At 37.8% G+C, this 17104-nt stretch overlaps 1 protein-coding gene across 1 annotated transcript in view; it reads right to left on the bottom strand.

Annotated features, from left to right (window-relative positions):
- Nucleotides 1-3979: 3979 nt before the first annotated feature.
- Nucleotides 3980-17104, bottom strand: part of ADAMTS20 (ADAM metallopeptidase with thrombospondin type 1 motif 20) — a 90811-nt gene continuing 77686 nt past the window's right edge. Inside the window, exons 29-39 of the mRNA XM_062020444.1 lie at nt 13445-13612; nt 12029-12202; nt 10456-10626; nt 9878-10078; nt 9631-9760; nt 9379-9473; nt 9186-9280; nt 8670-8803; nt 7875-7966; nt 4744-4848; nt 3980-4069 (exon numbers count right to left, since the gene is read on the bottom strand). Coding sequence (XP_061876428.1) covers nt 3980-4069; nt 4744-4848; nt 7875-7966; nt 8670-8803; nt 9186-9280; nt 9379-9473; nt 9631-9760; nt 9878-10078; nt 10456-10626; nt 12029-12202; nt 13445-13612 — 1455 coding nt within the window. The remainder of the gene's footprint in view (nt 4070-4743; nt 4849-7874; nt 7967-8669; nt 8804-9185; nt 9281-9378; nt 9474-9630; nt 9761-9877; nt 10079-10455; nt 10627-12028; nt 12203-13444; nt 13613-17104) is intronic.

Here is a 17104-nt window from a genome sequence, read left to right as displayed (position 1 = left end):
TGCCACTCTAACCTCTACTCATGCTTTTACCTGTGTTAATAACATACCATGTACCTGTTCAATACATGAGTAAGTATAAAGAGATAAAAGTGCAGCCTTTGATATTTCATGGTTGAATTTCTACAAAGTAGAAGCCTATTGCATCATGAAAGTTATTTTTTGGAAGCGGTTCTGATGGGCCTCTTTAGGCTGCAGTTAGAAATTACTTCCATTTATAAATAAGGTCAAGACAGATTACTATGAAATTTAAACTGCAGTGTTTATATATGATGTTCATTATAATAATAATTCCCTCTTTAAATATTCAGTTACCTTGCTTCAAAGCTATTTTTGTACACAGTTTTCCTGTTTTCTATTTCCTAAGGTTAAATATTACAGCATATTTCTCTTCCACTCTGAATTCAAGTTCAGTTTTGATAACCACAGAACATAAATTTTCACAAATATTTTTCTTTATGTGAAACAGTAAAAAAACAACCCCTCACACTCCTCATTAATCTTAAAGCCCTAAATATACAGAAAGCACCTGTCAGATAGTAATATTTTATTCAGATTCTGAATTTGTTAGCGATCTCATGTATTACTACAATAAAACAGCAAAGATGCAACCCCTCCACCTTGTTATCTATAACTTTTATTTCAACTAGTCAACAAAACTTAGAAGTTATGTTAAATATATTCTGGGTTACAGTAGTGGAAGAAAACCCACAAATCTTTCTCTCATCTTTTTGAGTATGTCTTGGATACTAGAGCATTTCAGTTAGAAAAGAAAGATACATGGTCATCCATCAGAAACTTGCATAAACACATACACGTGCTGAAATCACACACTTGCAACTCCTTCCATGAAAATGGGATTGGATATGGATACGGAATACACTCAACACATGTCCTAGATCAAATGCCTGGGCATATTCTGCTCTACTTCACAGGGAGCATGGGACAACAGATCACATCAGGATGAATTCAGCTAGGATGGAGACCTGTTAGTGGACCCAGAGGCAGGGTTTCCAGTTCCTCTGCTACCTCCCAGATATAGTCTGTGGGAGAATATAGTCGAAGATGATGTCTTGCTCAAGAGATGTCACAAGCAGAGCACATCAATTTGTTAGATGATTGTGAAGCATCAAGGTTTTTACATCTAGTCCATCTTTAGTATTCAGATGAGCACTAAATGGGTGTATGTGCAACACACACGAGCAAGTAAGTGCAGTTCTGTCACCTAATATTTGATGTAGTCTTTCATGGGATTGGAAATGTCCAAGAAGACATCTAACAAAGTATTGTTAGAATCATCTTAAACTATCATCATTCTTTAGCTATTATTTTTCCTGTAGGAAACAGTAACAGGATCCTTCAGCATTTCACTTCCTAACCAGCAACCAAAGCTGTAGAGCTGTGTGGCTATGACCAGTTGTGGCTACAACTCAGCACATGCAGACCCAGGAGGTGGAGAACCCCATTACTCTGGTAGGTATCAGGTACCCAGTGTGCTAAGAATCCACAGCAAGGTCAATGAAAGGAGATGGAAACATCACAGTGCAAGTACAACCCATGATTCTATTTTATTGCATAGAGTTTCTAACATGTCAGCATCATCAAGTCTCCAAATTCTTCAAATCTGATCAAAGTCCTAACACAAGGAATTCACAAAATGCCAGAACATAGAAGTACTGTCTCCCTATACTAGGGACGAAACTCCAAAGCAAGGATAAAAGAAACAACATCCACAAAAAACTGCAATACAATACAGTGCTGATTTATGCAGAAGTTGTCAGGGTTTGCTCTAATTATAGAACATACAATTTGGTAGAAAAATCACTACTATTATCCAATAAAAACATATTGTATTGAATACTAGGTTAAAAGTCACTTGGGTAGTGGATTTTCAGAGCTATTCTGTGGCAGCAGATCTGAGTGCCTCCTAGCAATTCCCTGGAATTTCAGGGCTGAAAAGGAAATGGTCCTCCTGAGGATGGAGGCAGACTGCAGTTCCCCTTCTGCCAAGGCACTTGTCTAGCAACCATGCTATAAAGGACTCTGGTCCTAGTTTAGCACAAGGAGCAGGACGATTATTTCAGCGAGTGATTTACGGGGCAGCTCCCTGAGAAAGGTACAGGTGAACATGGGGAAATGACTCCAAAGAACACACAGACGCAGAGTTTGTAATTCTGAAGTAGAATTTACTTCCATGGAAAATGACTATAACCTGCTTGTGTGAGTAAATGTATATTACTACGAAGAGGTATTAAGAATGTAGTTATTCTGTGCATCAATAAGCTGAAATGTTTTTTGCCACATTTTGTATTAAGCATGAGATGCCAAGAAAACACAAAGCAAAAGTCCTCTGGTACCATTCACACAAGCATATTTATTATATAAATATTTTATAAATTACAAGACTTTAATTATAAATGTAAACATTTCTAGGAAAATAATGCTTTATACTCTTATTAATGTTTACAACTAAATATAAGGCACATAGTGCAAAAACACATTTCTGATGCAGAGATCACAAAATAATTACCTACATCTGTTACCTAAAAAAGTAGCTGCTTACACTTCTGTGGTACAGTATTGCTCTTAACTAATACATATTGCTAATTCATAGCTAACTCTTTGTGGGTAAAAACATGGTATAGCTGCCATTTGGTGTACCAATTGTACTGGCATGCAAAACAAATATTTGGTTTACAGAAGGCATCTTGTGAGAAAAAACACGTTATCTGCTACATAATGTGTTGCTATTCATGTAGAAAGTTTTACTCTGAATACCTGAGAATTGACCCTGAAATGCATTTTCTTTATGTGCAGATATTTCTACAGTTCTGGACTGTAAAGTAATACAAACCAACAAGTCAAAGAAGTAGCTCAGTTTTTAAACTTCAGCACCCTGTCATACACTTACTTTCCTGGAAGAAATAATTTTAACTAGCAGATGTAAGAACAATTTGTCTTGACAAACTGAAAAACTAAACTAAAAGTTGAAGATGGACACCGACACCATTGTGGGGCTTGATGCCACCTCTGCCCGAGGTTTTTGCTAAGGCTGTCAAGAATTATGTAGAATTGGAATATGAGAGGAACACACACTACAGCCATTACTACTATGCTGTTGGCCTGTATAAAGGAGTTATGGTTTATATGGAAGATGTTTAAGTAAATACATTTTCATACAATCACATACAAGACGCTATGGTAAACAGAATACGCCGCTGTTAAAGTATACTTGGATGAGAGGCAGGGATTTAAAATCAGATTCTCAAACAATTTGTTTCCTTATTTTCTCCGCCTGTAACCACAACAAAACTAAGTCTAGATGTTCAACATGCCACAGAGACTAGAGAGGTTAAAGCACAACCTCAGGGTTACTGCTAGTATGTGAGCACCACAAAGAATATAATGAAAGGGCTGGGGAAAAAATGGTTTTGCTGACATAGAAACAGGGATCTGCAGAAACTATCTCAAGTATGTTGGTTGTGTACTTTTCTGCTCAAAGTTGTTGACAGATAATTCCTAAAAGTTTTCACAAAAATGGAAGTATTTGAAGTTATTGTCTGTCTCCTCTGTAGAGCAATAACTCCTTTCTATATTTTAGTACAGTTGATGAACCATCAGAGCATAAATGTCAACAAATGCTGCATAAATAATTGCACTGATTAGCTGCAGGTAAAGTATTAGGATTATGGCACAATTTAGAGTGTTACCCATGGTAGTAACCTCAGTGCAATTTACTTTCTAATTTATACTGTACACTGAATGAATGCCTCCCCATGATTGTGATTTATGCACTTGCTAGTCCACAAACAGATAATACATCCCCGAATAAACACTGAAGAACAGGAATTCTTAGGAGTGATTATTACAGTAATGAACATTACAGAGATGAAAGAATTCAAATATATATACATATAGAACCTAAAATTTGCTCCTAAATGGCAGATGTCCCTGCTTTGATGCTCTTACCACATCAGAGTTCTCACTGTATTTGAAGTTGGAGACCAATAATTGTGTTAGGAATACATTTTCCACAAAATCCTCCACATCTTCCGTATATTTTAGTACCATCCTGGGAATTAACCAAAGAGAATAGTCAATTAAGAAAAAAGACTGAAATCACAGTTGTACAAAAAGAAAAAACCTCCTTGAGGTTTACATTCAATAAACCTTTCAACAAATTGTACAAACACTACAAACACTAAATCAAGAGAGAGCATGAAATTAGCAAAACAGGCACAGAGATCCTTTATCAGTACTGCTGTACAACTTCTTTCTCAACTTACCATCCAATGTTGTCTTAAACTGTGCACACTCTTACTGTTCTTGTTCAACTGGTCTTTTGGTTTCTCATATGAATTAAGTTTGGGGGTAAGCAAGCTGTAATGATCTTCTGTGGTAAGGCATCTTTAATAAAATGGGGGGGTTGGGGTGTTGTGTTTGTTTCTTTTTTTTTAAGTATCATTAAGTATCTCCAAAACTTCTAATAAACCTGGCTGATGTAACAACAGGCTCTTAAAATCAATAAGAGACAGGTAGGCAGGCAGTGTTGATCTGGATTAGATTCTGGGCAGCGTGCTTAAACATAATTTTTATATTACACTTAGAAGAAGACTTAGATGTCATAGACCTTGGACACTATTTTTCATTCACAATGAGCTTTCACTAGACAGTCATCACTTACACCTCTGGAAGCATAATATTCCAAGCCATAAGGGCAAGTGAAGGAAAACAACATTGACTTACGTGAGATTTATGTATGTCAGCAGTTGCATAGTTGCCCTGAGTGATCCACCTAACTGTACTGGATACTCTCAGACCTGTACCAGCCAAGTTAATGCTGAACTGACCCTAACAGGGTAAAAAAAGGAAAAGGTAAAACAAGGAGCTGATAAACAGAGTTCAACACACTAAAACACTTTACATGAGCATATCTGCACGTATCACTTAGAGTATATCTAGGCCTCAAGTGTTCAAAGGTCTGTACTTGACCTAGGTTAGTCACATTGCATTACAGCCTTTTTTAGGAAATTCAGGACATAGACACACACAAAAGTTATTCTGCATTAAGTACCATCTCTGCATCAGATGAGCTGTAGCACTACAGTGCCCAGTGGCAGGACAAGGGGTAACAGGTACAAGCTGGAACACAGGAAGTTCCACTTAAACACGGAGGAAAAATCCTGGCACAAGCTGCCCAGGGAGGGTGCAGAGTTTTCCAGAGCTTTTCAAAATCCACCTGGATACATTCCTCTGTGACCTGACTGAGGTGAACCTGCTTTAGCAGGGGGCTGGACTGGATGATTTCTAGAGGTCCCTTCAAACTTGTATCATTGTGTGATTCTGTAATTCAAATCACTGCAGCCTCCTTTCTACGAATTAAATTCTAATTTACAAAAGACACAGACTTGCAATATGCAAGATTAAGGCTGACTTTCTTGGAAGACTTGTGTTTTTTTACAACATCTTTCCTTTTTGGAAATAACATGGTGAGGACCTGCTGCTATTTGAAAATCAAAGACAAATCACTTCTTAGTCATCTAATTTTCAAATTTTTGCAAGCACATCATCCAAGTATCACCCTCTCACCTTCCATTTCAGTATAACAAATAACATAATTCAACATGAACATAAGCAAAGGTTAAAAGAAACAATTGTATTCATAAATTGAATGTTTTCTAATATAAAGCATTCAATTATAGTTTGTTGTTACTAAAATGTTTCCCTATACAAATACACTCTCTGAAAAACATCTTTAAAGCAGTTAGTTTATACAAAAACAAGAAATATATTAAAGGTAACAAACTGCACTGCCTTGGTAAAGAACCTGGGTTACAGAAAATGATTAAATCGCATTCACAGAGAAGTGCAATATGTTGGAAAGAAAGCCTGCTTCCACAAAAAGCCTGATGGTCAGTTTAGGTGGCATTAGAATTGGAAATCTCCTGCACAACTCCATACAATTAATTGGAGACATGAATTTCTGTATTCAGAACTAAGTTGTCTAAATCTTGTGATAAAAGCTTTAGCAAAGACAATATTTCTATTCTGTATGTTAGCTTATTGATATTATTATCATCATAATCAGATATACTTTTTATATATACATAAATGTTTTTGTGGGTATATGTGTATATAAAAAAAAATATAGCATTCAGCCTTTATTCTTGTGATTCACTGAAAAATCTTCATAAAAGTTCAGTCTTGTTCAGTGTGGCAGATTTGCTTTGAGAGCACTTCTGTGGAAACTTGCATTAGTAGCACTCACACTCAGGATGAGCAAATATAAGCTCTTATGGATAGGGTAGGTGGTTCTCCAAGTGCTCTAGAAGTGGAAGATTTCCATTTAATGAATAAAGCATCTGTAGGAAATTAATACAAATGTAATTGTGGGATAGACCCAAAGTAACTTCACTCACAATGACATCACTTTGTAAAAATAAATGACAAGCTCTATGTACAACTATAATGACAGCTTAATATCCATCTCGACATGTCATGCAGCCTACTTGAGGCCAGGAGGAGATTTCACGGACTGAGAGTGCAGGAATGGAGGCTTATATACTTCTAGTTTTGACACAGATAATATAACTGGACATGAATCAGTGCAAAACCATGTAAGCAGAATGACTTCCCAAAAGAAGTTATAGATTGCAAAGAGATTTGTATTAAACTAAGCCCAAAATGTTTGCAGACTGAAGGTACGCAATAGTGTCATGAACAACAACTGTTTACTTGTCAGAGGTTAGGTCTACTTAACTTAGGCACTTGTACCTAAATTGTAACTAAATTGTCTCTAGCTGCCCGTAAGTGTCCTTACAACATACTCACATAGCCTGTCTTAAGTTTAAGCACCTAGGACAAATGGACAACAGGGATCCACCTCCATGCAAGTCCAAGCTAGTCAATCTTAACTCCTTTTATAATGAGTGAAAAGAAGTATGTACTTCCAGAGGACGGTTGACATACTAAAGTGTCTAATAGGGTAAGATGGGATGTTTTCTAGGGAATGCCATTTCTGCCCATGGACTCCAAAGGCAGCCTAGCTTGACTAGTTAAGACAAGAGCTACATCTGTGTTAGCGAAGGACGCTACCAGTAAGAGCAGATCTGTAGAAGTGAAAATGTTGGGTCAGAGAGTACAAAGTCTGTATACAGTACACAGATAGGGTTTTAGTTTGGACTAACTCTCATCTACTCCCCTAGACTAAATCATCATTAGCAGTTAGACTGCACTAAGATGCTGCTTCTGGAGCTCATTGTTTGATTTAGTTTCATCCAGAAGACATCGTGTCCATTTCATTCACGATTTGTCCATAATGTGAATCAAGAATCAGTAAGATGGGACAATACAGAGATTAACTGTAAAACTACCATCTAATCTAAACAAAACCATTAATATAGACACAGCGAAGGATGTATAAATTTTGAATTATACTGCTAAACAGGATTATTTCCTCTGGTAGTCTTCAAAGATTTAAAACACCAGGAGAGAAACAGAGAAAAGATAAGAAAAATTCTGCAGGATTATAAAAAAGGAAAGTCCCTGGAGGAAAATAAAAGTTTGAGAAGAGATTATGGGAAACAAAGAATACACCATACCCAGAGGGAGGGAGAGCAACACATGAAATATGTAGACAGTTGAATATACATACATGAAGTCTAGACAGAATGTGTGAACAGTTTGAGGGACAAATGGAGGGTAGGGAGGAGTGGGTGCAACAGAGAAAAGAGCAAGGAAAAATACTAATGTATTACACAGACCAGACAGAATAGGAGAATTGGTTTAGAACCTTTCAACTCTAAACCAGTCACACAGATATTTTTTTTTTACCCCCCTCCTACGAGCACATTTCAAGGGAATAATAAATCAAATACCTGTGGACATCTGGCAGCACTGTAGCAATCTCCAGCTGTAGCAAATGGAACTGCTCTCCCAAGTATAGTCTGAGCAAAAAGAAAATCTGTGGCTAGAAAATAGAAAATTACTCAACACTGATGCATTAGAGGTTTAGGTGCAAACAGTGTGAAAATGTATTAAGATGGGGGTTTTGGATTGGTTTGGTTTTTTGATACTTTTGGAGGGAGCTTTGTGTGTTTTGGTTTCTGTTTTTATAAACTATATTTTAAACTGTCTATTTTGGTTAATGCAACAGTAGTCCAGCCTGTAAGACCAGTTTTCTTTCTGAGACAGGAGGGGGCTAGGAGGAGTATCGATGTGCACTTGGACACAGCTCCAAGCGAACTTGCCACCTTCAGGCAGGGGCTTGAAAGTGCTGCAAGATTTCCTGTCCATTTAGTATGTCTGTCAAGGTCTGAAGAGGGACTAATTATGGCATAGGAAGACTTCTGAAAAAAAGATATGCCAGGGACTAAAAGGAAATGGAAGAACGGGAACAAAACCTTAGAAAGAGAAGCTGGTTCCCATAAAAATATGAATCTGTAAGATTCATGCCACCTGACCACTTGACAAACTAAGAAGGAAAGTAGCAGTTATTTCTCCATTACTATTTCTTTGAAATTCCCATTGAATTCCTAAAGGAAACGAGAATTTGTTTGCCCAGAAATGACACAATTGAATCTATAAGTGGACCAAAATTGTAACTTGGTAATCATGACTATGTGCAATTTCAACAGAACGTTCACATTGTCTGAAAATGCCAAAATGCTTACTTTTAATTTGCATGGAAGCCACATCAAATCTTATTTTGCTAAAAACCGTGAAGCCAGCTGCAAGGTAATCATTTCGACAGGCACAGTCTTGTCTTCTGTTTCCATTGAAAGGACATTCATAGGGATTCTGCAGCCTAGTGAATAGCAAAGATTTAGTTTTCCTTTTGTCATTTTTCTGTAACATAATATCATTGTGAAAAAAAACTGCATTGTTCCATGCTACGTAAAAAAATACTTCACAACAGCTACCCAGCAAGAAACTTGGCTATTAGTCTGAAGCTGTTTCCATTAATGTCAGGATAGAAAACTTTTATAATAATTTAAGGCAATTAACACAATTTCAGCCTGGCAGTGGATACATTTCTCATGTGTCCTCATATGCACAGTTATTCAAAACAGAAAAACAAGGAAAAAAAAATTCTCCTCAGATGTTCTCACAAAAGAGAAGCATTATCTTATTCTTTGGTTTTGGAAGGAATAAATGCCCTTCGTGAAGTCACAAACCCCCTTTTGTACCTGAATCCATATACTTCAGAAAAGTTGTCTGCTTCACCTTTTACCAATGTCAAATATTCTCTGGGATTCTCTAAGTGCATGCCTGAGCAATAAATCTGGAAGAGAAAATACAAACCTTCAGAAAAATCTTTATTAAAAAAGTATTATTTCATAAAAATATGTGCCTATAAGAACTCATAAGTATTAGGAGTACCTTTATCATCCTTCCCTTAATGTTAAGTAGATATTCACCATCCTTTTTAATTCCTTTTTTAAGCTGGATATCTTTGCAAGTAGTAAGAATTTCACCTTCAAAATGAAAGATTACAACATATTAATATTTCATGAATAGGGCTTAGTTTTAGGACTTGCTTTTGCATAATTGTGCTCCAGATATATTTATAGGTTTTATATAAGTAAAGTGTTAAAATATTAACTTGAGCTGAAAATTACAGCTGTCACTTACATTCTTCCTCACGGCAGATCTTTCTGGCATCTGGTTTTAAACGTGGCAGGCACAAGTCACTGGATACGCCATTTTCAGTCATACATTCTACGATTCTCTCTTTTACCCCCACTCCACAAGATACTGAGCACTAGATGTGGATAACCATCAAGGGTTAGTAATTAAACAATAATGTCAGCAAATTAGCCTTGCCGTTCATTTATGCTTCAGGTAGTTATTAAAAATGAGCTTGCATGTCTGTACTCACTTTGGTCCACTTCCCCACTCTCCAGGTAGCTGCTTGTGAACATCCTTTGATATTACATTTATAAACGTACGGAGATGGCTCTACTGGGCATTCTCGGTATGCTACAGTTCGAAGGCCATGGGCATGCCGATGTTGAACAGAATGGATTCCAACACAGTATGTGACCCTCTGCCAGTAACCAAATCCACAGCTGGCTGAGCACTAAAATAAAATCCGAGCACAGGCATTATTTCTATGAAACAACCTTTCTGCAGCATTGCAATTACAGGTAAGTCAGCTCCGACCCTCACATTAACAAAAGCAGGCAGTCAGTCCCATGCTTGCCACCTCAGGGCTGCTCCATCAGTGTGCAGAAGTGGTCTACAACTGTCATGTGTGCAAGGAGATGGGAAGCTCCATGCTGCCCTTTTCTCAGAGATCACAGTGGTTCCAGAGTAGTTCCCTCTCAGCTCAGCACCCACATTCAAATGACAATATACTCTTTTTTTCTCTGCATGCACAATATCTATTTTACATCAATTTAACATTTTTAAATATAAAGTAGTATATAAGATGAGCAAGCAGTATAACTAGTTTACCTGTGACAGTTCTCCTGTAAACACAACATATTTAGAAGGAGCTATCCTGCAGTTTTTGGTTGATGGAGGCTTTGTGGCAGCATCACAGTAGCTTTCATCCACTTGGAGCTGGTTTCCATCCACACATTTAACCCTTCGGTGTATTTCCTTTCTTCTATATGATGCCGAACACTGAGAAAAACAGCCAGTTTCTGTACTTAAACTAGCCATTTACAGTACAAACCTATTTGCCAACTGCCACACCACCAGTAAAACCCAGACAGCAACTTTTATACCATGTTATCAGTATTGGACTGAATTACTAAATAAAAATCCTGTACTTTGCTTTCAAAGTTTAGGTATCCCCAGTCAGCTAAAAAGCCAACAGTGTACAATGACATGACACCCTAACTGTTGGGTGAGTCTAAGGACAAAACTGAAACGTTAGGACGAGATGACAGTTGGGTAACTCTTCTGTATGAAAAGGAACAAGCCAAGAGATTAAGAGAAACACAAAAGAATTAAGTTAGTCTTGAAAATAAAACAAAAATAATCCCTGTCATGGTTTTGTCCAGCCAGCAAAGTAGCACCACGACAGTCTCTTGCTCACTGCCCCCCATCCACCCCCACCTTCCTTAGTATGGCAGAGGCCTCAGTGAGATGGGACGGAAAAAGGTAACCGTGTTGTGGATTAAGACAAGGGCAGGGAGGGCTCATTGACCATTACGGTTCTGAGCAAAACAGGCTCCACCACTTGACTTACGGAGAAAGCAAGAACAGTTCAATTACCAACTAGAAACAGAAAAGATAGAAAGCAAAACCAAGCAGGATTATGAGAAAAATACAACCATCAGTGTTAGATCTCCTTCCCCCACCCTTTCCTTCTACCTGGGCTCAGCTCCCTGCTTTTGATATCTCTACCTCCTCTCCCTCAGCAGTGCAGAGGGCAGGGGATGTGGTACGTGGTCAGTCCTTCACAGATGGTCTCTGCTACTTGTTTCTTCTCAGACAAGGAGGACTCCTTGCATTCTTCTCCTGCTCCAACACAGGGTCCTTCCCATGGAATTCAGGCCCTAACAAACTTCTCTAGCTTGAGTTCTTCCCAAGGGCTGCAGCTCCTCACAGGCTCTTCCAGTGCGGGTCTCCCCCACAGCAGCAGAACTCCAGGCACATTCTGCTCCAACACCACCTCTCCACAGAGCCACGGTCCCTCCAGGCACAGCCACTCCCTCTGCCATGGGGTCCTCCATGAGCTGCTGGCAGATCTCAGCTGCCATCTCACCACTGGATGCAGGGGAGTCTCTGTTCCAGCACACCTGCCCCTGTCCTTCCCCCATTGACCTTGAGGTCTGCATGATCACTTCTCTGTCCTTCCACTACCTCCCAGAAAAGAACCACTCTCTTACATCTGCTTCTTCACAGAGGTGCCCAACGGTCTCAGTCCCAGAGGTAGATCTGACTCAAAGCTGGGGAAAGTTTCAGTCGTCTTCTTACAGCAGCCACCATTACACCCCTTCTTTGTTAGCAGAAATGGCTCCACAAAAACTCACAACAATCCCTCAGTTACATCACACAACTTCAAGGCCTTACTTACATCTTCCCACTCATCTGCCAGCCAGTGGTGCTGCACGCAGGCAGGCAGCCAGCAGTGCCTCTCACTAGCGGGACGGGTATCAACACTACACATCGCTTCACTTGCTCGACCCAGGCCCTTCAGCTGACAGTAGATATCCCTTTGCTGAATCCCCACTCCACAGGATACAGAACACTAAAACAGATAAAAATTAGTTATGTCAGTGTGAAATGAGACGAGTCCCAGCAGGTACAGTTGTCATTATCACAACTTCTTAGGATATACTGTTCATGTAGTTTTACCATTTATAACTAGTGCTCCATTGTATCTAAAGAAATTCATGTTGAAAATGTAAAGCTACAACTAACATAAAGATCTGTAAGAAATGCAGAAAAGACAGGTATTTGAATTACCTAGACTGATCTTTCTGCTTGTCTGAATTCACAGCAGGAACAATCACTACAGGCATACACAAAAGTTTACCTTTTTCCAAGATCAAGCAGCTTAAGGCCTGAGTTTACATAATTTCTCTATTAAAGACTGACAGTCTTGTCTGTTGTTTTAAAATGCAAATATTAAAATTAAAGGTAAAAATCTCAGTATTCCAAGTTAAGAAATTCTTGCAAATAGTGCAGTACTTTGATGATACTCCCCTTTCTTTTGCAGGGAGTACTAAGGATTTTGAATCTTCGGGAGCTTAAAAAATGTTCAAATCCTTCCTGTCACACGCCTCTCTCCCTCCTTCCTGGCCAAAGTTATTTCACTTCAACACTAAAGCTTGCAAAAATACAGAGCTCCCTTTTATCTCAGAAGCACAATTAGTTCCCAAAGCCCAAGGGCTCAAGCTTAAATCATACAGTAGATATTGCTTTATCAAGTGTGGCTAACTTGTGGAGAGTGGTAATGTGTCTTAATGTGGGGAATTATATTCTGAAGTGTGAGTGAAATGCAAAATATTGCTATGTGCTCAGTTATACATAATTTTACAGCAAAGTGAGAGATCTTTGAAAAGATCAAACCAGGGAAAAGAACAATATTTATGCTCTAAATCCATTTTTCTTGTCCTACCCCCACAAACCTGGCTTCTCTTCAATATTCAGATTATGATAGCAACTACAGTGATACCATTGAATTCATCACTGAAGGTAAGAAGTAAACTTCAAAAAAAATGCATTTGTCTTGAATTTACAAAGCATCTATCCTGTACATGGTTCAGAGCACCAAGTTTTCAGTTTTCACAGGTATTAACTTTTAATTACTTTCAAAAGGAAAAAAGAGGAAAATCTAACTAACTAGTTACTAATTTGTAGTAGATTTAATTGCAATTTACATATCAAAAAAAGCTTCCTGACAACTACTTCTACAGGAGCAGGTGTCACAAATACGACCTTGTCTTGTAGCCCCACAGAGGCCATAACTATAGCAGATTTTACATACTTCTTTCCATCTACCGGCTTTCCAAGTAGGACATCTTCCAGCTCTACATATTTTGTATGTCCGTGGTTTTTTCAAATGTCTGCAGTTTCCTTCTTCTATTTTAGCTTGGAAGCTATTAAAACAATGCACATCACGAAACTTCAAACCTTTTCCACAGGAAACAGAACACTGAAAAGAGAAGTGTATTTCATTACTTTACTGAAAATGTCACCCTCCTTCCTTCCAATGTAAAACCCACTGAGTGGCGAATACATTTAGTGAAACCAACCCTGGCCGTATGCACTAGCTATGATCAGAGCAGATGTGGCAGCTGGGTCTCCTCTGGAGAAAGGGCCATTCTTCTGCTATGTTCCTGGACTGCAGGAGACTTTACTGAGGTTTAAATTTAAATTTTTGAAACCAGCACTGTCTTATTTACCTGCAGAGCAGAGGTGCAGCTCCTATTGAACATTCAGTCAACCAAGGAACAGCTGAAGCATCCTCAAACTACGTGGCTTATTTATCTGAGATCATGAGCATTCTAAATGTAAGCACTTAAGTACTAGATTAATTTTGTCAATCATCTTCCTATTTCTGCTCATCCTATCAAAAAGTACTGAGTTAATTCCTTTTATGTCTGGGAAAAAGAACATCCTTAATTTCTTCTAGAATTTCTGATGTACATTATTTTACACCTGGACAAACATTTCCTACATAATCAGATTGGGAATTAAAACTGAAACCAAACTTTAAATTCCAAGTGGATGTGAAAAGACATTTAAATAAAGACTTCCTTCTAAAGCACTGAAGATTTTTTTCTTCCTTTTACCTTAAATTGTTATCTATGTCACTAGCATTACACACAAACACAATCAAGCACTTTTAAAAACTTGTATCTTCTATTTTCAGGAAAGAAAGTTCAGAACATCCATTTTTCACTACAAAACCTGTCAAATATTTTCCCGAGAAGTTTTTAAAATATAGAACAAGTAACTATAATAAATTAACCTCCTAGGAGAGAAACATTTCTCACACTAGAAATAACTATATTTATTACATATAACTCACTTCTCAAATACTACAGAGATTACTGAGATTACAGAGATTACTGCACGTCCTTAAATGTGTCACCCTAAAGGTTTAATTGAAACTCTCATTGTGTTTAAAAGTAAATTTTTTGGAGCAATACATTCATCACTCAATACAAGGAATAGCATGTTTCTCCTTAAGCAGCTACAATGGTATTTGCAAAAAGTACTAATTTGGTCACAACTTGCCTTTTATGTCTCTGTCATTCAATTCCAGTAAATAAGAAAGTTTCTAAATGAAACCATTTTGTTCTCAGTAAAATCTTTAATAATTTTAAAATACTGTTCATGTGTTTTACCATATATGTTTCATTAAATTAGAAACTGCTTTAAGACAGGAAAATACTTCCTAGAAGAGAAATTATCTGAAACTAAATTCTTTATCTATCAGTAACATAGGTCAGAAAACCTAAAACTCTGCAAATCCTATAATTATAAAGGGCTTTCAGAAATCTAGGCTCTGAATTCAGAGAATTTAATTACTGAAGCAGGCAAGATAATATGTATGCATGAAAACTAAAATAGATACAATCTTGATAATTGATTTTACCTTCCCTTAAATCTTTTTATTTCAGGAATTTCAGTCATAAAATGGTACCACAAAGGATCTCTAAACTCTGACGAATCTTCATTTTTATTCTTCAGTAGCATGTATACAAGGCCAGGTTTAATAGGGTTGGAGGAACTTGGTCTAGTGGAAGATGACCCTGCTCATGGCAGTGGGGTTGGAATTAGATGATCTTTAAGGTCCCTTACAATTCAAACCCTTCTATAAGTCTATGCAAGTGAAGGGCAATACTGAGTTTCTTAATCTCCTCCTACAATGTGTTATGAAAAGACCATGTGCCGCTCATGTGCCTCTCCTTCAATGGCTTTCACCTGTGAAGCACCAACTAGGCTGTGGAGGGATATGAGGCATTATCCTTCTATCCCTCCTGGATGGCACAGCATACTGAGAACTGCAAGCAAAGAAGTGGTCCTATGAAGCCTCTGCTTGAGAAGGTGAGGCTACCACAGAACAGAATAATACTCAAGAAATTACAGAATGTTGCCAACTCATGCCAAGAAAATATCCACATCTAAATAACTTTCACAAGGGAGTTTTTTCACTCCATCTTAATTTAATGTTATCCTCAACAACCTAAAAAGACATGTTCAACAGGCTGGGATTATGTTGAAAAAGCTTCAATGCATTAAGTCCTTACAAACACTAAGTTTAGCAGAAACACAGACACAATATTTCTGAATATAGATTTGTTATCTTATTCTTTCACATAGTCATCAAGTTACAGATCTGATCCCGTGTTTCCAGGTATCCAAATCTCCTATTAAACAGACTTTACACTGAAAAAAAGAGAATCTTCACTGTGCAAGAGTGAATTCACTATTATCCTAATATTACAGGTTTCAACTTATGAGCTTTTGAAGTTGTTGGTTTGTTGGGTTTTTTTTTTACTTAAGTCATGAAAGAACACTCAAGTTTAAATCATGTGTTTATTGTTTCACTGAAGAAATGAAAGATTCCAATACTTTGAAAGGCTAAAAACCCTCCAGACATTAAGCAACAGTAAAACTCTGCTTAAATACAATAGCCAAATTGAAAAACAAGTGAATTGCCAAACTAAAAAGTGTCTTCAAGCAACTTTGCTTGAATCCAGTGTTTGAGGTGCTGGGTCTGCTGGAATTGTGTGAAGTGGCTCCTGCCTGCTTCAGCATGGCTCCCCATGACCACATTCTTATCTCTGCTGTACTGAGTGTCTCCCACCAACACCAGTGGGAGGAACAGAAACCTACATATCTCTAAAAGTCAGAACCTTTACAATTCCAATGGGATCTTGATAAAATTTAGGCAACTAATCACAGGACTGTTATTCTCAAAGTCCTGTGCATCCATCAGTTACAGAAGCACCCAGGTTGCCCTGAGCCACAAAGTCCTTTCCATTCAAACTTGAACGTGGTCAAGTACAACGTACAATGTGGCTTCACTTGTGTGAAATTCCACACAACTGGAGGCTTATGGAGAATATATGTTCCGTACATTTTCTGCAGATTGCATGTGTAGAAGAAATATCATTAAGAGCTTAAAGTCTCAAAAGAAATAAGAACATTTCTTTTAAAAAATCCAAGTCGAAAATCCATCCTGTAACCATTTTTCACAGAAATTCTACCGCTTGTCTCAACATTGGCTAAAGTAATATTTCCCATATGTCAAGTTCTTTTAAAAATATTAAACTATAGTAAAAAGCTGGACTTGATTACTGTTGCACAGACTCGTTCCATATTGATGGTAGGATTCATCTGTTGGAGCTTTTTTCCATAGTAATAAAGTTTTGTGAGGATCAGCCTGACAGAACCCTTGGTGCTTTCTGTGGCACAGATGGACTCCCAGATAGGCACATCATCATCAGTTCCTACCAAATAAAGGCTCTTTCTGCAGCTGACACAGAGCTTCACTAAAACTTTCTGATTTTTCTTTTTTGCTAGTGTTATTTCATGGACTAGTGAAAGACCTGGAATTATTTGGTGGATTTTCTTCCAGATTTTCTCAACCTTTTCTTTCAAGGAAGCCTTTTGTGTAGCTTAGCTGGTAGCT

The sequence above is a fragment of the Colius striatus genome, chromosome 1, assembly GCF_028858725.1.
Source record: "Colius striatus isolate bColStr4 chromosome 1, bColStr4.1.hap1, whole genome shotgun sequence".
Taxonomy (NCBI): Eukaryota; Metazoa; Chordata; class Aves; order Coliiformes; family Coliidae; genus Colius; species Colius striatus.
Note: the sequence above shows the minus strand (reverse complement) of the source record. Positions and strands in the feature narration are given on the sequence as shown.